A 21,121-nucleotide genomic window follows, 5' to 3' on the forward strand; every position below is an offset into this window, starting at 1 on the left:
ACACACCAGACACGGTGCTACATCATTGACAGCATGGAGCTGAGCGGCTTGCAGCATCCCGTTTAGATTAGATCACATCAGATTAGGTGACATTACATTAGCGCTAACCAGATTACACTATTCCTCATCTAACACACTTTACCTCCTAATGCTCCCACAGCCTCATTACCCAGGAAACAGCCATCAAAGAAGGCAATTAGAAAAGCGAAAGCGTCTTTCTCACTTACACACTCGCGCACTTGGCCACATTCATCTCCCTCTAGGTAGTAGCACACCTCAGTGGCCATTAGTCAATTAAGGAATTTCTCCTGTTTGATAAGCTGATGGCTGTGAACCTTTGGTGACGCTAGCCTGTGTGTGTGTGTGTTTGTGAGGGTATGTTTTTACCTCCATGTCTTTTGTGTGTTCTTGTGTGCATTTCTATGTGTGCAAAAGGCTTTTATGGTCTCATTCTCTTGCAGTAATCTTGCATGATGTCTGAGGAATGTCTAATATACAAGCTGGAACAATAGCAGAGCAGAAACAGTGGGGGAAAAATAATGACCTGAACCTCATTCTCAAGGCCAGATGTCTGCAGTCCAAGTCTCACCTCATAAAAACTGTACTTCTTGTTCTGGCTTATCAATTGCATCTATTATAAGGGTGTGTGTGCATGTGTGTATCTACACGCATGGTTATAAGTGTGAGTCTGTGCAAAGTTTTGTGCATACACTGTGTGCATACATGGTAATGAGTGTGGGAGTGGAGCTCACAGTGTGGGTTTATGTGTGTGGCCCGTGGATGTGTGGGTACACATGGTTTTTAGTGTAACTTTTGGGTGCACCTTTGTACGCTAGTGTGTGTTTCTTCACATAGCTGTTTGTGAGGGCATTCATCTGAAAGAACACATAAACATCTAAGTGCCCCAGCAGTTGTTTACCCTTTGAACTTTTCTTAAATCGCACAATATGTGTGTGCGCGCGTATGAAGGATTTGCCGCCGCCTGGCTCGTCAGACTACAAATGAATGGATACAATAAAGCAGCAGGATCAAACGAATAGATTTGTCTGTGTCTGTGAACCCAGAGACAGACAGAGGAGACACAGACAATAGCAAAGAGGTGAGATGAAACAGAGGAAAGCTTGTTTTTCATGAAGCAGGGTTCCCCGGCTGCAGCGGCACTGCAGGTTGTGGGCAAATTATCCTCTTTTAACAAGGAGACAGGAAGGGAAATATGTCACCCTCGCCTCTGTAGATATTTTCAACACTGTCCATTTAACATTGCACATGTATTGCATGATGCCGACACCAACATGCGGAACAAGTAATGTGATGAAATACTCTTCATTTATATTGTTCCTGCCTCAAATGAAGAAAACAAGTAATCACTTCCTTCAGCCCCTCTTAAAATCCCATTGAAGTTTATTTGCACAGAAAGCGGCAACCAATTAATTGCGGCAACAATTCATTTTAGTTTAATTCAAAAAATATATTCATCCCACGCCACAAAATTTAAAAAGGCCATATTTGCGTGGTTATATTTAACACAAAAGAACAATATAAAGACGAAAGATAAGGGCCGTAAAGAAGGGCCTGCATTACATACACAATGTGCACAGTGGGAAGAGCAGGAGGTCAATAAGGGCCCACAGTCCCTGTTCGCCCCGGGGGCTCCTAGCAGGTTAATCCAGCCCTGTCAGGGTGGATAGCTGGGCATAGACATTGTCTTCGTTTGACTCTAGAGATTGCTGTTCCCATCATGTCTCCTGCCAACAGTCAGTGCTGGTTTCTCTTAACTGTGACCACAATCTTTACTAACTACTCTTAGTCACCTAAACTTAACAGAACTTCAACCATCAAGGCAGCAGATCAGAATACTCATATGAATACTGCCAGTAAAGGTCATAGGTCACATTGGCACCCCATTTTGTCCCTTAGGTATGAGGACTTGTTAAAAATAACAACGGTGGTAACCAGTGGAATCCAGGTTTGACATCTCAAGCTCTCAATTATGGCGCAATGTTCTGCCTTGGTGTTGCTGGACCTTCTTTTCTGCCTCAGGGCCAACTGCTGCATTCTACTCTTATGGGAGTGATGACTTAATACCGAGCAATGACTTGTAAGTGTTGACTTGTTCAAATGCGTACACGCTGTCAACATGCTCTCATTGAAGTTTCCTGTGGACACTGGTTGGCTTTGACTTGTGCTGACACCGAGTGCACATGCACACATTAAATGACCCCATTTCGAGTTCCGACCACAAAATTTCCAAAAGTTCTGTAAGTAGTTGTTTTGCCGCCGTGCTGCTGTTATGTAAATGCCTCTGTGGTTTATTTTAGGTGAAATTAATGAGTCGCTTAACACAACGCTGAAAAAGCTTTGTTTCTCTGCCCTCTTTGGTTAAGAGTTTGAGGTCTGCGGCACCTGTGTCCATACCTAGGAGGACACTTCTACATCACTGCAGCAATGTGCAAAATTGAAAATGAAGAGTTGAATGAGAGGATCAATACCACACTCATATCTGTGTGTTCAATAGGAATCTGCCACAAGTAGCGAGTTAGCTTAACAAAGCCTTAAGCTCTGTCCAAGATTAACAAAATCCACCCACGAGCACCTCTAAGATAAGCTCAAAGCTTCTTCTACAAATATTAAAATTATTTGTTTCAAAAAGTGCGACAAGAACTGAAGAATAAAAACAATAATCTGCGGTGTTTGTCTAGCCAGCTTCAGGCTGTGGCCTTGTATTTAATGGACAGATATGAGCGTGGTATCCATCCTCCCATCCTTTAAAGAGGTAAACAAAAGCAATATTTAGATTACTTACTGAAATGACTCTTTATATAATCTCTCATACATTACTATTGGTGCTATATTTCCTTTTTAAAAAGAAATTGCAGGTCCACTGCCAACCACTTGAGTGTATACATAGTATTGTGTAGTACCAGATGTACCAGATGAAAGCTTTGGTTTAAGTGCATTTTAAATGTTTATTGCTTTTAAGCAGGGATAATAGAGCAACCATTTTTGGCATGTGGCCTAAAAGCAGCGTAACAACACCAGCGATAATAGAAGCCAGTGACTCTGTGTCACTTGCTTAAGAGCTCTAGACAAACTGGTGCCATAATGCAGCATGAGGAGCCGTTATTCATCTGGTGATGTTAATCTCTGTGTTCCTTTCTCTCTGTATCCATGCTGGTGTTGAGTAGTTGCTGCTTAAACAGTCATGGTGTATAGTGATTAGTGGCAGCCCACCAGGACAGGCTTAATGGCACACGCTTTGTTGACATGACATTACATTACCTCCTGGTTTCAGCCTGGGGATAATGTTTCTGCCGGGATGAAGACTCCACTTACAGCATACACAAACACACACACACACACACACAGGCACACACATACGCATGCACACGGTGGGATGTTGAGACTGTAAGGTAGGCAGTCGCACACACACACACACACACACACACACATACGCTTCCACATTTGTGATGGAGAACATGCAAGTGCAGATCAGGCCCTCAACACCTTCCGTCCTCTGTGTCATGTCAGTGTAATGTGTGTGTATGACACCATGTTTGAGTTGTGTAAACTGTTTATTGCATGGAGATGAAAGGCCTCATGAAGCTTGTCTGGGGTGTTACACAGACACATAACAGCATTCCCACCGGCTCTTTTCTCCTCGCCGATAATTACAGATACTCGCTATAGATGTCTGATTTACATACTGTGTCATATCTGGATGAGCCGTGCCTTTTATCTTTTGGCTTGTGTTCTTTCTCTTGTCTGTCTGTGCTGCCTGTTTCTCTCTTTGTTTTTTAATTTTTTTTTTTTTCTGGTGCACATACACCCATGCTCAAATACTCACACACATATGGTACACACCAGTTGTTTGATGTAGATGTGAGTGGCAGCCCAATTCTCTGATGAGCTTTGAGCAGACATCCCAGGCATATTCAGCAGCAGCATTGTGAACTCTGTGTGTGTGTGTGTGTGTGCGTGTGTGTGTGTGTGTGTGTGTGTGTGTGTGTGTGTGTGTGTGTGTCCTGGTGCCAGATAAAGGCTGAGCGTCTGTATTGTACTGAGTATAAAAAGACAGATTTGTCATATTTGAATTGAATTTAGTCACTGGCACATTTCCTTGTGCACATGTGACACAGCAGGTGTTGTCGCTTTAGTCAGAATGTCTCGTTACTCCAGTCTGGTGATTTTCAGGTTTTATGCAGATGATGCATGCACATCCAGTAATATTGGAAGCAATTCAAGGTGCTGGCAGTTAAGCTGAAAGCCAGGCAAATGCATTAGTTCCTGATTTGAAGATACAAGGTTCATACAAGTGTGTAGCATGCCACAGTCATGCACTAACCACCCTCCTCTGTTTGTCTCTGTGTGTCTCCAGCCTGATGAGCTGACCAATGCACTGGAGATCAGCAACATTGTGTTCACCAGCCTGTTCTCTCTGGAGATGCTGTTGAAGGTGTTGGTCTACGGGCCCTTTGGCTACATCAAAAACCCCTACAATATCTTTGATGGCATCATCGTGGTCATCAGGTGAGCTGCAGAGCCACTGGCAACACATAACCTAAAGGCCCTTCATGCACATGGTCATTATCATACAAGAAAAACGTAATGAACCCTGAAGGGAATCAGCTAAGACAAAGCATAAAGATCACAACCTTCACGTTTCCTGTTTTGGTTCACTCTCACAGCTCTAAAACTTTATTTTCAGCTGATGCGGGCAGTTGTTTTCAGTAAACAAGTCATGATAAGCTGCAGTACACTTGAAATGGGTCAGGATCAGACATTATTGCTCAGGGCTTTTGGCTGTTTGAAGACTTTGGATCTAACATGAATGCATGTGTGCGTCTCTCTCTTCTCTTTGGACAGTGTGTGGGAGATCGTGGGGCAGCAGGGGGGCGGTCTGTCAGTGCTCAGAACCTTCCGGCTGATGCGGGTCCTGAAGCTAGTCCGTTTCATGCCGGCCCTGCAGAGGCAGCTGGTGGTGCTGATGAAGACCATGGACAACGTGGCCACCTTCTGCATGCTGCTCATGCTCTTTATCTTCATCTTCAGGTAGCCAGAGGCAGAGGGAGTGATCTTGCACCCAGACTCACACTGCAAAAAAAAAACATAGATGTGTGTGGATCTTACAAGAGAAAAATGGGTGAACTGCCAAGTTCTTCTCGCTAATGGAGGAATGACATCAAAGACAGCAGAAGTAGAAAAGCGATGAGTAAAGACAGTTCGATCAGTGACCATGAAACAAATTCTGTAGATGGAATTGAAAGCACAAAGGTGTGGAATGAAAGTAAATTGGTAGATTGGTAACATGGGAAGCAAGGAGCTGAGAGAAGCAGAAAGCAGTACAGACACTTGACAGAAAGACTGAGATGAGCTGATGGGATGATGAGAATAAGTGATTCCCTCTTTTTGTCAGCAACCAATCTTTCTGCATGGTTAGGCTTTTGGCTGAGCTCAACAAATTCAAATCTGTCGATGTTTTCGGCACTTGTCAAATTTGCAAACACACACACACACACACACACATACACACACACACACACACACACACACACGCACACACACACACAACTGGTCATTAAAAAAAAATCAATTTTCCTCTGTTTTTAGGGGCTTCTTGTTGAATATACTGTACGTATGTGTTGACGACAAAATCTTTAATTGGGTAACTTCCCTTAAAGCCCTTGAAAACTTATTTATCATCTTATTGATCTAATTCAATCTGCTCCATCAGGCCTGTGTGAGTGTTGTTTGATCAGATTTGATTGACAGCAACCGAAAAAACCCACCAACTGTCATCACATTCTCATTCAAATGTTGCTAAATACTGATTGGTGCCTGGAAGCCATCACATCTTTCCACCAGAGCCCTGCCCCCCTCAAACCAGCATGAATAGCTGAGAGGGAAAAAAAAAAAAGAAGAAACCAAACTGGAAAATAGCGTGTTATAATTAGTAAGAAGCTGTTTGAGGAACAAAAAATTTCGCAGGCTTGAAATGTTTCCAGCGTTAAACATTTTCCAGAAACAAAAGCAAAAAAACAAATTATTTCCAAGTGAAAATATTTGGAAATGATTATGGTCACTTTAATTCTGAATGAACTAATGTTTGAACTTGGCCGGATGAAGCAACACCAAACACCTGCCCATAGCTGCACTATTAGAAACACTATGCATGTTCATTATAACATGCATCTGTGTTATTGTATTATATGTTATGGAGCTAGAGTAGTAGTTTCAAAGAGAGCTTCCTCCTCTACATCTGATTTTCTACGTGTGCTTCATGAATTTATTGCTACAGTCACGGAGCGCCAGTGGAGACTGGGGGCAAAACATTACATTTTTAATTTAATGAAATATATTAAATTAGACATATCTGGAGCAGGTGATCAGGTGAGCAGGTGAAAATGTAAGCAGATAAATAGAGCTGTCTCAAATAGTGGCAGTTACATTTGTCAGATATTAAAAGGGGGCAGATTTTAGGAAAATGTTGGTGCTGCTTCATCCCAGATTGTCAGAAAGTAGATAAACAACTGATTCACTAAAAAAAAAAAAAAAATGACAACAACAAAAAAAACCTTAATGTGAAAGTAAGATTTTAGTACATATTTAAAAGAAGGGACTGACTTTGCTAACTTAAGTTCCTCAGGTAGAGAGTTTATGTGAATGCATATATATATGAGGGCACACATGTACTTCAATACACGAATGCACAAACACACATAGAGTTTTTTCAAGGGCCTTGCATACGCATAGATAAACAGGCCTGGATTTGAGTGAAGAGTTGCCAAGTTGACACAGCAGAGGCCTGTTCAGTGATCCCTCAGCTCCAGTTGAGCTTCAGTGCCTGTGTTTGTGAATAAGAGACTGCTGTGCAGACTCACTGCTGGTTCATCATAATAACACCCCGATTAGCTGTCTTACTGTATGTAGCAGTGAATTTCTTGCCTTCTTTCTTTCTTTCTTTAGCTATGCTGATTGATCTTCCTCCTTTCAGAATCTTTGCAGGGCACATCACAGAGCTCAGACTCAATCTAATTCTATTGGCCATGGGTATTGTGTAATTCTCCATACTTAATTAATAAGTACTTTTTTCAAAATATTTTTGATCCTCTGACTCAGTTTTAAGAGGCGTACTCTAACTGACTTAGCATAATGCTAAGGACATAACAGGTAGAAGAGAAATGGTACAGCAAGCACATCAGCATGAGTCCAAGTCAGTCAAATAAAGTAGCTTAGCATAAAGACTGGAAGCATGTGAAAATAGCCAGCCGGCTGCCCTCTGAACAAAGTTCAAAACAGAAACAGAAAAAGACAATCTGTGGTTTTCGGGAAGTTTCCTTCTTTAACTAGCTGTATTTGTTGAGGAACTTGTGATTTCCCAGAGCTTAGCCAGGGAATTTTGACAGCACATAGCTCCCTCTAAAACCACAGATTGTCGTTTTCACAGCACTGCTTGTGTACTGATTCAACAAATGACATGCAACAATTTAGTGAGTGAGCTGTGGAGGTGTTAGTAGATGGACTGTGTTACCATTGGACAGAGCTGGGCTACCTATTTCCCCACTGCCTCCAGTCTTTCTATGATAAGCTAATCAACCCCCTGCCCCAGCTCCATTCTTAACACTCAGATACTTTTCTGCAATCCTCTCATCCTGCTCTCAGACAGGAAGAAAATATTGCTGGACTATTCCTTTAATTTTCAAAATAATGGAAATGACATTTATGTGGTTTCTATCACCATTCCTCTTCATTTGTTTGAATGAGTGTCTTACAGAAATGCATAGAGTCATTGTCGAGGGTTGTGACGCTCTCCATGGTGCTGAACTTAACTTGGCATCAGCGCTCCATTTCCACTCCCTTTCTTGGCAATATTTCTGCCTCAATGCATTATGGGTCAGCTGTTAATAAACCAATGGCTGTTGATTATGTGACAGAGAATGAAATTTTTTGTTATCTTTGCTGCATTTTTGGCCACAGTTAACAGTCTAGTTATGGTTTTGTATGAAGGTCCTCTGAGCAGTGATTACCATTAATATTCAGTCTAATGTAATGTTCAGTATATAGTATAATATTTGTACTGTATCAAAAGGGTTGGCCTGATGTAAACAGTCATTCCTCTGTTTCTTTTGTCCTCTCCTGCGGTAGTATCCTGGGGATGCATCTGTTTGGCTGTAAGTTTGGGTCTGAGAGGGATGGAGACACCCTGCCAGACAGGAAGAACTTTGACTCTCTCCTCTGGGCCATAGTCACTGTCTTCCAGGTGAGCACAAACCCTTTTCTCTCCCCTCCCTTAACTCAAATCACTTAAATATTCACATTTCACTGTGTTACGGCCAATTTAGCCGCAGCTTTACGCCTGACTTCACAGTCTGTTGAGAGAGTTAAAATTCAGCATCAGGATGACCTAAAGGTATGCGAGTCCATCTTCCGTCTGGACGCTTGAACTTCCTGTGTGATCAAACTGTACCTGCTGACGTGCCCCCAAGCAGCCAACTTAACATCTTCCTGCTTCATTGGTGCTGACTGAAGCTGTCTCCATTCACAGGCTGAAAAGACAATTTCCTCCTGAATAAATAAAATATATCAAATCAAATATTCCTCTTCCTTCTCATATCTCCTCTCCCCCTAACTGTCTGGCCTTTATCTATCTCCCTCATTTTCTTCCACTTATCTAATTTTCCAAGCATCGTATATAGGTTAAGTAGGCCTGCCTCTTACATCATGTCACCATGGATTAGTGAATCAACTCAACGGCCCTCTGTGGAGTCCAACCATCCATCCATTGTCTCTGCATTTCATACAGTATAGTACAGTATTTATCACTCTTAATATAGTAACTGATTCAGTCTATATATTGAGGAAAGCTCTTGATGGTGCACAAAATGTGTAACATTTTATGTTTATTCAGCAACTTTGACGAGACTTTTCAAGCCTGTCAGTCTTTGCATTCCTTGATGTGTTGAAGCCGAACAATAACAGTGACAATCAGCACTGAATGTTTTAGTTTTGTGAAAACAAAAGCAGAACAGCAGAAGTGTAAGGAATGGATGAAAAGCATGTTTAAACATTAGCATATCTGGCTAACTGTTACATTCACATAAGTCAAGGAGCACATCTTTTACTGACTAGATTAGTTTGTTACATGCTGCTTCTTGATAAAGCCCTGGTAGAATGCAGAATTTCACACTTTGTGGAAATTGCTCCTGGATGCTATCAGAGTTTTCTGGTAACGCTAGCGACTATGTTCTGCTCTTTATGGGATTTTGGGAAGTTTACATTCCAGGAACCCCGAGGTTACCTGAGATTGTTGCTTTTGTCAAACAGATCTGTTAGCCCTCATCCTAAGAGCGTTTTCCTTTGTAGGGTTTTAAGGTTGTAAGGATAAAGGGGAAAACATACTGTTTGAAAATATGGAAAAGTATGTAACCTACGCAGCTAAACAGGGTTATGGTTATGATCCATATTTGTCCTTATTATACTTAGAATACCAGGACTAACTAGCCCTTTCTATAGCCTTAGCATGTCTATGATGGATCATCAGCTAGTGAGGAAACTTTGGCTGGTAGAGGTAAATTGGTACATAGCCTTTAAGTGCATATTTGAATATATTTTATAAGATTCTTGCTTTAAAGCAAGTCAGTTGGAAAAGTTAAAAAGTCAGCTGGATGCAGCTTTTTCAATTAACTTGTGCAGCTAGCTTAGCTTGCTTGCTACAGCTGATTAAATCTGCTAACAACAGCTGTCATCAAAGCCAATAAAATCATGGTTGCAGGCTGGGAATGATAAGCCTGCGTTTGTGACCCTCCATCTGAAATCAAGGACCCACCCGGGATTTGGAGCTACCACTGTCTACAGTGTACACGGTATATGTGTCTTGTGAAAATGCAAAGCTTGACGGGCGTAGAGACAGTATCTAAAGGGGACACAGCTTTAGTGAACTGTCTAATTATCATACAAATGCTAGTAAACAACTGGAGCAGATGCTGTACAATGATATGCTTTTTCCAATCAATACCTTTTTCCTCCTCTCTCCTCCAGATCCTAACCCAGGAAGACTGGAACAAGGTATTATATAACGGCATGGCCTCCACCTCTCCTGTAGCTGCCCTCTACTTCATTGCGCTCATGACCTTTGGCAACTACGTCCTCTTCAACTTGCTGGTGGCCATCTTGGTCGAGGGTTTCCAGACAGAGGTATAACGTTGCTGGTCACACACGTGCTGTACAAAACTGAAGAAATGCAGAACTACCATAGAAAAACCATACACCTCAAATTAGTTCGCTGCTGTATCTGAAATTCAGTCTTGAAATCCAGTTTTCCTAAAAGCATGTGTGAATCTGCCTTTGGGGTGAGATTGTTTATCTTTGCTTAAATGCAGGTCATCTTGTTGAATCTTGCACAGTGGTCTGGCTTTCTTCCAGGTCTTAACACAAATAATTTCTGCAGAGGCTGAAAGTGCTTTGGAAATTAATGCTAATATATTCTTGTCATTATTCATGCTAGTTTTTAGGAAAAAAAATAGATTTTGAGACTAAATCAGGAGGCTAAATTACTCAATGAGGTGCTTATTTTCCAGCGCAGGCACACATTACACTAATGGATAGATGTTCACGCCCACACTTACATAACAAATCCACAAACATACGGGCATTAACCTACACCTTTCCTTGCACTCTCTGCAGTGGGTTATGTGAGGACATGAGATCACACTAGTTGCAGCGTTTCATTTTCCTCTCCTCTTCATCTTCATCTTGCTGTCAGCCTCTTCTCCTCCCACTCTTTCCCACTATCTCAGCAGTCATCCTCATTATTGTTCTGCTTATTTGCCAATGCAGTCATGCCATAAAGTACATCATAAGAAAACTATGTCTGCAAGACTAGACTGTACATCAGCCCACATCTCCCACAACCCCTGTTTCATCAGCCAAATGCTCTGATACCTTCTTTTCATGCCCCCCTGATCTTTCCCATCCTTAGTACAACTCTTCTTATGTCATAAAACAAAAGGGATATTTTATCCACCACCACCCTATGTTTCTCAGATGGAAAAGAGCAAGAGACAAGAAAAGGAGAGTGTAGAAGGTGGATTAATGGCTGTTTTTGTTTAGAGACAGCAGCTGGGAAAAAAACAGCTTCCTGGGAATATTTTCGGGTCTAAGGGGAGCAAAGAAACTCATTGAGCGACCTCTCTTCACTTTTAGCCACCCCATTTGGAGCATACAGGGCTTTATTTGAGACAGATAGAGTGACTGACTCACCAATAGAGGGTGAGAAGAGATGAAGAGAGTAAATCACATGAGTATTCAGCCTTTCTCTGGCTGTCTACTTGTCTCCCACTCTCTTTCTTTAAGGGGTGACAGCACCTATGCTTTGATCTCTGACGCTCTTTGGCTCTTTGGATGAGAGCAGAGAGAACAGATGAGGGGTGGCAGAGAGAGAGGTTGGCAGCCCCATAAAATATGGATTAATTGGAATGGGCTTCTCCTGCTTTTGCGCTTATCTGCTGTACAAATATCAAGTACATGACTGTAGTGAATGGCATCACATAGGAGCTGGGAGACATTGACCAAAGCTGCTTAAGATGAAGGCTTTACATGCAGGCCAAGACTGGAATTAAGGCAATTCTGCTTACTTCTGAAAGTCGAACTGAAAGCAAAATGAGTTTTTTTGAAGCATATAGCCCAGCATATAGCCTATGCCCTTGGTGTTTGTCAGGACCAGCTTTTTTATTTGGTCCAAATTTTAATTGGTTTTCTTTGATGTTCTGGAAGTGTGAACTTTTACAACCAACTGATAATATTGGTAATATAATTTGATTGGTGCAATATCTGTGTGGACGGGGACCAAAGATAGTTTGTAATATCATTTCAATTCCAAAGGCCACACAGGCAGTTAACCAAATGGAGGGCCAACTGGGTTAGCGGTGTTTAGCTGTTGCTTAGCGTCCTTTGTGATTTGAGCACTCTGAGTCATGATTCAAATCCTGATCCGAATCACCAGGTTACTGCTGTGGTCTAAGGACTAACATCTGCTGTCTTTCTTGACTGTGGTTATTTTCCATTACCACAACTGGATCCAACAGTGAAAGACTGCTAAATCTAACGAGGTCACCTCCGTTCTGTAACAATGGATGAACACAACACTGAGTGTGCAAGGAGCCACCAGGGACAAAACGGCCTTTGAAAAAACATATGAGCAAGAGTAAATGAACAGTGGCAAACGCTGCTAACGTTAGCAGGCTAGGTTAACTAGCTTCCACATTCCCTGTGAAATACAAACATAAAGCAGCAATAATTTTTATGTTAACAATAAATTACATGACTTGAGTATAAAAAGTGTCATTCTCTGGAGTTGCTCTCAGCTCTACAGTACTTAACATTTTTCAGCTAATTCATTTGGTTTTCCAGCCTTCAACTTTGTTTTCATATGTCATAGAGTCATTTTCAGCTGCAGTAGACTGTGGTTTTCAGCAAAAGAGCTCTAAGGACTCAATATCTTGGCCAGCACCAAACAGCAGCTAGCAACTAGCAGGTGAACATAGTAGAGCATGTAGCAGCTAACGGGACAGATATTTCCCTCAGGGTGTTGGTGAGGACCAAAAACAGAGCTAAAATGAGAGTGAATATATTCAACTTTGTCAGGTGGTAGAAACACAACTTCAAATGAACGCTAATGTTGTTCCAGATCTGCTGGATGTGGCCACTTTTTGCTGCTCCCAGGTGACCAAAAATGAGTTATTTTACAACACAGTTGGTCCTCCAGAATGTTGAATGTTGTAAAGAGGTTTACCTGATGCTATGTGGGCACAATAGCTGCTGTGTCATCATTTTAGTTTATATTTCCAATTTCAATTACAAATATTGAGAGGAATTCAAACTTCAGTTTGAATGAGTGTCTTGTCTTTGTGTAACTTTTACTTCTGTTGAGAGCTATGGGAGGAAATACAGAGAAATCTTTCAAAACACAAACATACACACTCTCTCACACACACACGCAAACAAATGTAGAGGCCTCTAAGGTCTATTGTAGCTTGTATTTTGTTTCCCCCCTCTGCTCCCCTGTATCATCACATAGCCGTTGGCTTAATTCTCCCTCTCCTTTATCAACATAACATCCTTTTCTGCAAACACAAAGTTTATTTTTAGTCGGCCAAACTTTCCCTGCGTCAGTGTTGCTAGGGAACGGGTGCTTGAACGACGTGAGCTAAGTCAGGAGAGATGTATGGATGAAGACACACACAACCATGCACAAAAATAGTGTATTACTTCTAATGTCCATGTTGCTTTGGATGTAAAGGCAGAGGCGAAATCATCTTATGGAGTTTTTTTTTTTTTTTTCAAGTCAGCTTTCCCTGCTTTAATTTTCTTGACTGAACTCCTTCCTCCATCGCCTTCCTCTCTCCCATAATCCACTTTCTTCCTATTATCCGTCTTTTTCTCTCATTGTGTCTCTCTGTCAGGTTGTGACAGTGTGAATATCTACTGCAGAGACTGCAACCAGACCGGTCTGTTTCTTTATGGAGATTTATTAACAGCAGAGAGACAAAAGTTGTTCTTTTTTTTATTATACCTCTCACTGTGACAAGAAACATACACTTCATGCATAGGTAAACATGCACAGGTCACACCTAAACACATACAGTATCTGCTTGACGAGTCAGCTGCAGAGGAATGCTTCCATGCTGAGCGCAGTATGTCCTGAATGATGCATAGCTGCACTGCAGTGTCTTTAAATGTATATGTCAAGGTCATTCTCATTACTACTTTCTGACCCTGTGATTCTCATAACAAAACATGACTGGACCAACTGGAGGGTAAACCATGTCTGTGCTCTTCACTTCTACTCTTTCCTATCCTGACTTTTCATGCTTTCAACTAATTCAAGTTGCTGAAATACGCACGTGCAGCACAGGGCTGCACACTGTGATCCGGGAAAGTTGCTTTGATATGATCTGTTGCATGGTAAAGTCAAAATGTTACAACAGGCTGAATCTCCTTTAATTCTCTCCTTCTGCTCTTGTCTATTGTTGTGGTACCACCTCTCACCTCTGTGCCTCTTTTCCTGTGTGCACCTCCCTCTCCTGTCTGGCTGCAACAATCACTTCCACTATAGGAAGTGACCAAGCGGGAGGAGTTGCATGCCCAGCTGAGCCTAATTCAGCTGCCTGTAGATTCGGGGGTATGTAAAGCACTGCAGCTCTACCTTCCCTCTCTCCATTTGACTGACTAACTCGCCCTCCTTCATCCTCCCCTCTGCCCTCCCTCTCCACCCGTTCTCCTTATCCTTCCCTACAGAGGCTTTGCGCTTGTGTGATGAGTGTGGGACTATGTGTCAGATCTCTCAACAGCCACAGCTTGGAGGTTGCCTTTTTCTTATTAATGGCTTCCCTGCATCATTTTGGCTGATTAACAAGCCAGCCAGATCATTTATCAAATACACTATTGGCAATAATAAATTCCTAGTTTAGGTTAGCTACTATGAAACTATTAAAGAGCCACTCCACCCAAATGACAAGAATCATCTACTGTATTTTCTAACTTGCCATTGCCGTGCAGATCATTTTAGGTTAATTCACAAAGGTTTTGAGATTGTCACTGCTGAATGTCTTGCTGCCAACCGAATTCAATAGAGCACTAAAGTGTGAAGTAAGAGTACAGTTCATTTTCTGTTTGGACAGTATCAGATGGCTTACAACTGGAGCCTTTCCAAGGCTTGAATGGATATCAGACTCTCTCGAATGAATCACCCATACAGAAGATGAGTAACTGTATTATAAAATATCTGGTTCTTTGATAAAAACAAAAGATACAAAATAAATAAAAGCTACAAGCCTGTCTATATAAAAATGTGAAGAGAGAAGTCAGCTGCAACTCCAAACAGGCATTCTGGTGGGCATTCAGTCAAAGAGCTTGAAAGTCTTTGAGCAAAATAGCAGAAACCTGAGGATACCGTATATTTACTGCTGGGTATCATACTGTTTAGAACCACCCACCTTCCCAAAACCAAGTCATGATTATACAGACTCAAAATTCAAATAATTACAACTGATGACCATAACCCAACGTAAACCGATTCAAAGACGCTGATGAACAGTCAGTGTAGAGCCTTGCTTGTATCACAAATGAGGTGATGGTACAAGTCTCAGCATTTGAAATCTCAAAACCTCTGTCGGGCCATCATGGCTGAACACCAGTAGGTTCATAGGAAATGTGTATTAGGTATTTTTGAAATTTGAGTAACAGCCCAGTAAGAACCGCATTGCGTACTGTTGAATCACAAATGCAGAAATACAGTTTGCCAAAAGCAGAGGCCGTCCAACATGGCTGCCAGAGATCATGTCACATCATGTAAAAGTCCTCTCAGCTGCTTCCTGCATGATGCCTCAGTTGATTAAACGAGCCGGGGCAGTGAGTGACTGTCCAGTGGAGTTTAGAAGAGACAACGCAGTGCTTAAACACTGCATCACTTTGGAGTGTGTTTTCTTTTTTTTTATTGTTCTTTTAAAAAAGCAGAGTTCACATCAAACCTCAGATTGAATGCTCACCTCCCACCAGCCCTCCACCCCTCTCTTTTTTCTTTCCAGCCTCGGGGTAAGAACACTGCACCGGCACTGCCAAGAATCTCCCTCTCTCAGTTTCTGTTTTATCTGGCTGGAGGATAGAGATGAAGCGAAGGAGAGAGGGTGATGAGAGGGGTTGGGTGCCGGCTTTTTGGGAGGCCCTGGCACAGCCAGATAAATCCAGCCAGACTAGAAGATGAGAGCTAATAAAGGGGGGGTGGGATCAGCTCTGTTTGCATGACTCAGTCTCTTAAGGCAAGGCCAGTACACTCTGTGAAATGAGGACTTTGAAAAGCAGATGATTCTAAGTTTTGTCCTTGTGTTGTCTAACTTTACACTGCTGAATGCTGTCCAGAACTGATCCAGGAGTTTTCCAAGTGGCTAATATTACAAATTGTTCTGAAGTTATTTTTTTAATCTCCAAGCTAGAGCCCCCAGAAATTGGGATTTGAGTAGATTTAACCATTAGACAAGCTGGACTCATGCTTAAATCTGGTGTTATATATTGCCTCTATAACTGTCTGTACACTGTGTACTTTGCATACATCGTATTTACGAGCTGTCTGTGGAAGGTGCCAGTATTACAATGAAATAATTTGATCAAATAGAAAGTTCAGTAAAATTACATTTCCATTTTGTTTTCAAGTTTAGGGTTTGCATTATCTTCCAAGCTGAAAATGAAATGGAAAAGTTAATTTAACGTTCAATTTTACTGTCATCAGGGGAGTGCTATGTTATCCTGAGAATTATTTATACATATTAAAGTAAAATTAAATACAAATAGAGTTTTTCATTTTGATTTTCATTTTGGCAGTAACTATGCATGCTTTAGCTCACTGTGTGAGGTTGGTTCAACTCTTTGTTCCAGACTGGAATATCTCAATATGCTATTCATTACATTCATGCTAGTTTTTACAATTCATCCCTATCAGGCTGAATTGTAATAACTTTGGTGATTCCTTCCATTTTAATCTGGCTGTTCTTTTGTTTTTATAGCTATTTAGTAGAAGTTAACATGCTACGATGAAATGAATGGTGAAAGCGGTAAACCGTGACCGTAATAAACATCAGCATGTTAGCACTGTCATCGTGAGCGAGTTAGCAGCGTGCTCTGTTTTACAGTACACAATTATTTGTAAATGAAATTTTCATTTTCATTTTCTTTTTTCATCACGGCAGTAATGACTCATTTTGAAATATGGAAATGAGAGCTTGATCCCCGCACTGTGTGCACACAGTGGAAAATGACACAGTAATTTGATTAATTCATTTAAATACTGGCACTCAGGGCTTCCATACAGGTTTCGTTGCCGTGTCCTTAATGCCTTGGTGTTAGTTTAGAAGTTTGCTTCTACAGCACAGGTATCCAATCCAAGTCTGGGCTGATGAGTCACAAATGCAGCTATGGTAGAATACAATTTTGGTGGACACAGACACACTATTACCCCCTATCAACATCCACCCTCCGTCTCCCATTTACACCCTCTCTGAAGCGATGTGATTTAGATCCCCCGTGTGCTGCTGGTGTCTATTATTGTCTGGCTATCAGCAGCAGGACTGGTCTGGCTCATCTCCTGCTCTCACCACCATGCGGCAGAGTGTAAACAAGCTATCCAAACAACCCAGCTATTTCAGGACCAGGGATTTCCCTTGAGTCCAGTCTTCCCCCCCGACTAGAATCGCCACCTCTCCTTTCTTCAGTGAAAGACTTCTCAACTCTCCCACACCAACAGTGTACTCCACACCAACATACCAACAGTGTACAGTCAGTAATATAATCCAGCTAACATGTCCTCCCTTCCCCACAAAAGTAAGTGTAAGACTGAATGTCCTCCTACCAGTCGTTTTTAATTCCTCCTGCTCCCAAAATGCCTTAATCTGGAAATTAAAAAAGCATAATGTCTTTTTTTGTGTGCAGGATTTTTAATTCACCCTGGCAGGAACATTTTTTAGAGGATTTGTCTTCTGACAGCTGAGATATAAATTAATGTCTGCCTGACAAGAATTTGGACATGGCAAAGAGAAGGACAGGCTAAAAAAAAAAAAGGACTACCCAAAAAACAGCAGCAGAGAAAAGGGAAGGAAATTTGGCCGATCAGAATCAGGCCTGAGCTGGATTTATCTGTCTCTCGCAGTCTGATGTAGTTTCACCAGTTTCGCCTCAGCAGCCAGTTGACTGTGGGATTCTAAATTGCACTCTGCACACCTGACAATCAGAGGATTAGGACAGAGCAGATCTTAGGTCAGCTCGATCTTTTGACACTCTAAGTCAGAACTGCTCTGTCTGTCTTGACCTGCTACTGCTACCTGTATATACTGTATCACCAGAACACTAGAGTACAGTTGATTAGCCTGTACACTAATGACAAATTTGTCAAGAATATAAGCATCTATTTTTATTATTTCCTGACAGAAATCATTAACTTAGTACTGCCAAGAGAAGTAATATCCTCAGTTGATGTTCCATATCGTGAATCTGTGCTTTTACACACTGCTGTAAACTCTCCTTTGCTACAGATGGCTTTGAAAAGACGATGCTGAGCTCTGTAGAAATTGTTTGAATAAGATGTTTAGCTTTTCAGCCAATATGTTTGTTCACCTGGAAAATTTACTTTTAATTGCTAGTCTTATATTAAGCAGTAATTTTCATTTAATAAGCTTACTGGAAAGCTGTGATAAATAAATAAATGAACGTCGTTTTACAAATTCTGGACTATATATTTTACTCAAGACTCACGCTCTGCAGTGTGCATTCAGACAGAAAATGTTCGCCTTATGTCATTCGAGTCAATTTGACCACTGGACAGTCTATTTGCCCCGGCCGTTGGATGCATGCTAGCCGGCTATGTGTGATCAGTGTATGCCTGTGTTTTTGTGCAGCAGCTCAGCCTTTGACTGATCTCACAACTGTTATTTTCCAGCCTGTGTTTATGAAATAATGCTCAACGAAAGCCCCGGGAGGAGCACCAGTTTTAAAATTGTGTAAATTCATGCTCGCTTTTGTCTTTTCATGGACTTTTTATGCAGTGACACTGGTTATAAAAATTCACCTCATTTGTTGTCTGGCCACACCTTCACGTTGCGTGGACAACTGCCATATATACAGGTTTTAGACCCAGTCTGTGGAGGACACATGGACGATGACGGTGTCTGTTTTTCCGTCACTGATTCTCAGTGGGTAAACTGATGAACCTCCTCTTTTTCAAAACCTGGATCAGTTCCTTAAAGCCAGCTGTTTTGTCTGTGTGCCTCAGAAAGGAGAGATGAGGGTCAGGTTGTCCCATCGCTCCTCGCCTGGGCCTGTCAGGTCTGGTCCTTGTGCTTATACTACAAGGTCCTCGCAACAAAGCCCCTGGCCTAGCTTTGATTTTCCTGTGAGTAGACACACACACTCTGTCACACTGACCTTTACACTGACCAGAGGCTACCGCAGCTACAAGCTCCTAACTGACCACTGCTGAGCAGGAAACAAGACCAAGACCAGAAGCACAGCTGCTCTCCTCTTTATCTCCCCCTACCTGAAAAAGAGAGAGAGGGAGAGGAGATCCAGTAAGGTTGAGCACCCACGAAGCTTAGTGCTAATGCGCCACTGGGTTTGTCCTATCACAGCTGTCCTGTCTGATTGATTGTGTGTGGGTTGATGAGCCCTGCAGGAGAGGGCCTCTTGCTGTGGTTAAAACAGATTTTATTTTTAAATTTATGTCTGGTGATAAATTGTTGTGGGTGTGGGCTGTGTGTTTGGTTAGCAGTATGTCTGTGTGATGGTGGCTCTGTGCACATTTGTCCTCAGAGTAATCTTTATGCCCAAACAGTTCTAGAATATACACAGCCGTTTAAGTTTGCAATCTCCTGCCAGAAGAGTTTGATTTGGTACAGTCACATGGCTGAGAGGACTGCAGTGTTTTAGGTTAGAAAGTCCTCTTTATTAACAGATGTTATTTTGTATGAAGGATTCACAGAAAAAAGTAATGTTTTGTACATGAAGAAAACACTGTACGGTGGTTCATCCAGATTGACAACTGAAAGGGCAGAGAGAGACACAAACGCCTCTGAGCAACAGTTACATAAGAATAGAAAAAAATCACCAGTCATCAAACAGCTTCAGTGTCAAGTGCACAATAATGCTGACAACAAACTGGAATTAACAGGTGCACTATTTGAACTGGGTCACAGAATATCAGATGAACATACTGTGGATTGACAAATCACAGAATAAACCTATTCAATCTAACCACTCAGCAGTTCAGTTCATCCTGTGAGGAATGCCTGTGCCAGATTCCAAGGCAATCCATCAAATAGTTGTTGAGATATTCCGCTAAAAATCAAAAAAGGCAACCTCGTGGTGGGGCTAGAGGAAAAGTCAGGGGATTACCAAAGTCAGCTGGCTTCATCCTACAGAGACCATGAAAGGTATGTACAGTATGAACGTGTCACCTGGTAAAATGAAGTAAAATGGCAGTGATATACAAATTTACAGAAAATGCCCCTCTATTTATTTTTCATGCCCCGTCATTTAAAGCAGCCATTCGCAGGGGCTCTATGTTTCCTGCTCTGAGCCAACCTTTTTAATAGGAATGGCACACTGTGATAAACAAGTAGATGGAGAAACGCAATGAGCACGGCAACCGCAGCACTCTCCAAGTAGCCCTTGAGGTGACTGGCCTAGTTCATTAGCATCCGCTCTCCTTACCTAATTTTCCCACACTTCACAGCTTGGGGAAAAAACAGACCAGGGCACACAAATGGTGGCATTGACTACAAGAAAAAAAATTGGTGCCCCCAAAAAAGCTGTACCCTGCACGCCTGCAGTGGACAAATACAATATGCAGTATATCCACACCCACTTTGTCTTTCTCTCGCACTCATGGGAAGTATCAAGAAAGTAATTTGTTAGTTTAAAAGCAGGTGCATGGTGATTAGGTCCTGAGGCTTTTCTGCAGACACTTTATTCACTTTGCTACCACAGAGGTCTGACTCACTGGGTCGGCATTCTATTAATCCAGCATCCACCTGGCACCCTCGCACATATTAATGGAGCCTGCAGACGCTGGCATAGTGCAACAAATACAAGCAGGAACTCTGAGGTTCATTGCAGTAGGATTGTAAGTGGAAGGCAGTGTGAAGCAGAGGCTAGAGGAGAGTAATTAAGAGCCTGAGAAATGTCTGTGGAAGATAGTAAGGAGGAGTAGAGAGATATGTAAATGTGAGATAACTCATTTTGACATGACTGTCAGTGAACAATGATCGAGAACAACACATAGCAGAAACACCTCTGCTCTTCTGACTGAAGTCAAACTGGGTTGGCGATTTACAGATTGCCTTACACCACAGTGAAGTACACTTCGAGTGTGTTGTGTGTTTGTGAGGTGTGAAATTTGTAGATGTAGCAACCACACTGAAGCTCTTTCGTAGTCATTTACGGGGTCATGCCATGTAAAAAGAACCACCGTGCATCCACATTGTTTTTATACAACAAAGGGAATTCAATGCGCTGGCCGGGTTCTCTCAGAATACTGCGTTGTTGCATTTTCTTGGTTGAGTTTCAGTGTGGTTTCCTCGTTGCA

General features: G+C 41.9%; 1 protein-coding gene across 1 annotated transcript in view; it reads left to right on the plus strand.

Annotated features, from left to right (window-relative positions):
- Nucleotides 1-21,121, plus strand: part of cacna1g (calcium channel, voltage-dependent, T type, alpha 1G subunit) — a 234,130-nt gene that overhangs the window by 142,072 nt on the left and 70,937 nt on the right. Inside the window, exons 11-15 of the mRNA XM_076759944.1 lie at nt 4,376-4,527; nt 4,864-5,049; nt 8,143-8,257; nt 10,036-10,191; nt 14,111-14,176. Of these exons, the coding sequence (XP_076616059.1) occupies nt 4,376-4,527; nt 4,864-5,049; nt 8,143-8,257; nt 10,036-10,191; nt 14,111-14,176 (675 nt within the window). The remainder of the gene's footprint in view (nt 1-4,375; nt 4,528-4,863; nt 5,050-8,142; nt 8,258-10,035; nt 10,192-14,110; nt 14,177-21,121) is intronic.

This window comes from Chaetodon auriga, chromosome 20 (assembly GCF_051107435.1).
Source record: "Chaetodon auriga isolate fChaAug3 chromosome 20, fChaAug3.hap1, whole genome shotgun sequence".
Taxonomy (NCBI): Eukaryota; Metazoa; Chordata; class Actinopteri; order Chaetodontiformes; family Chaetodontidae; genus Chaetodon; species Chaetodon auriga.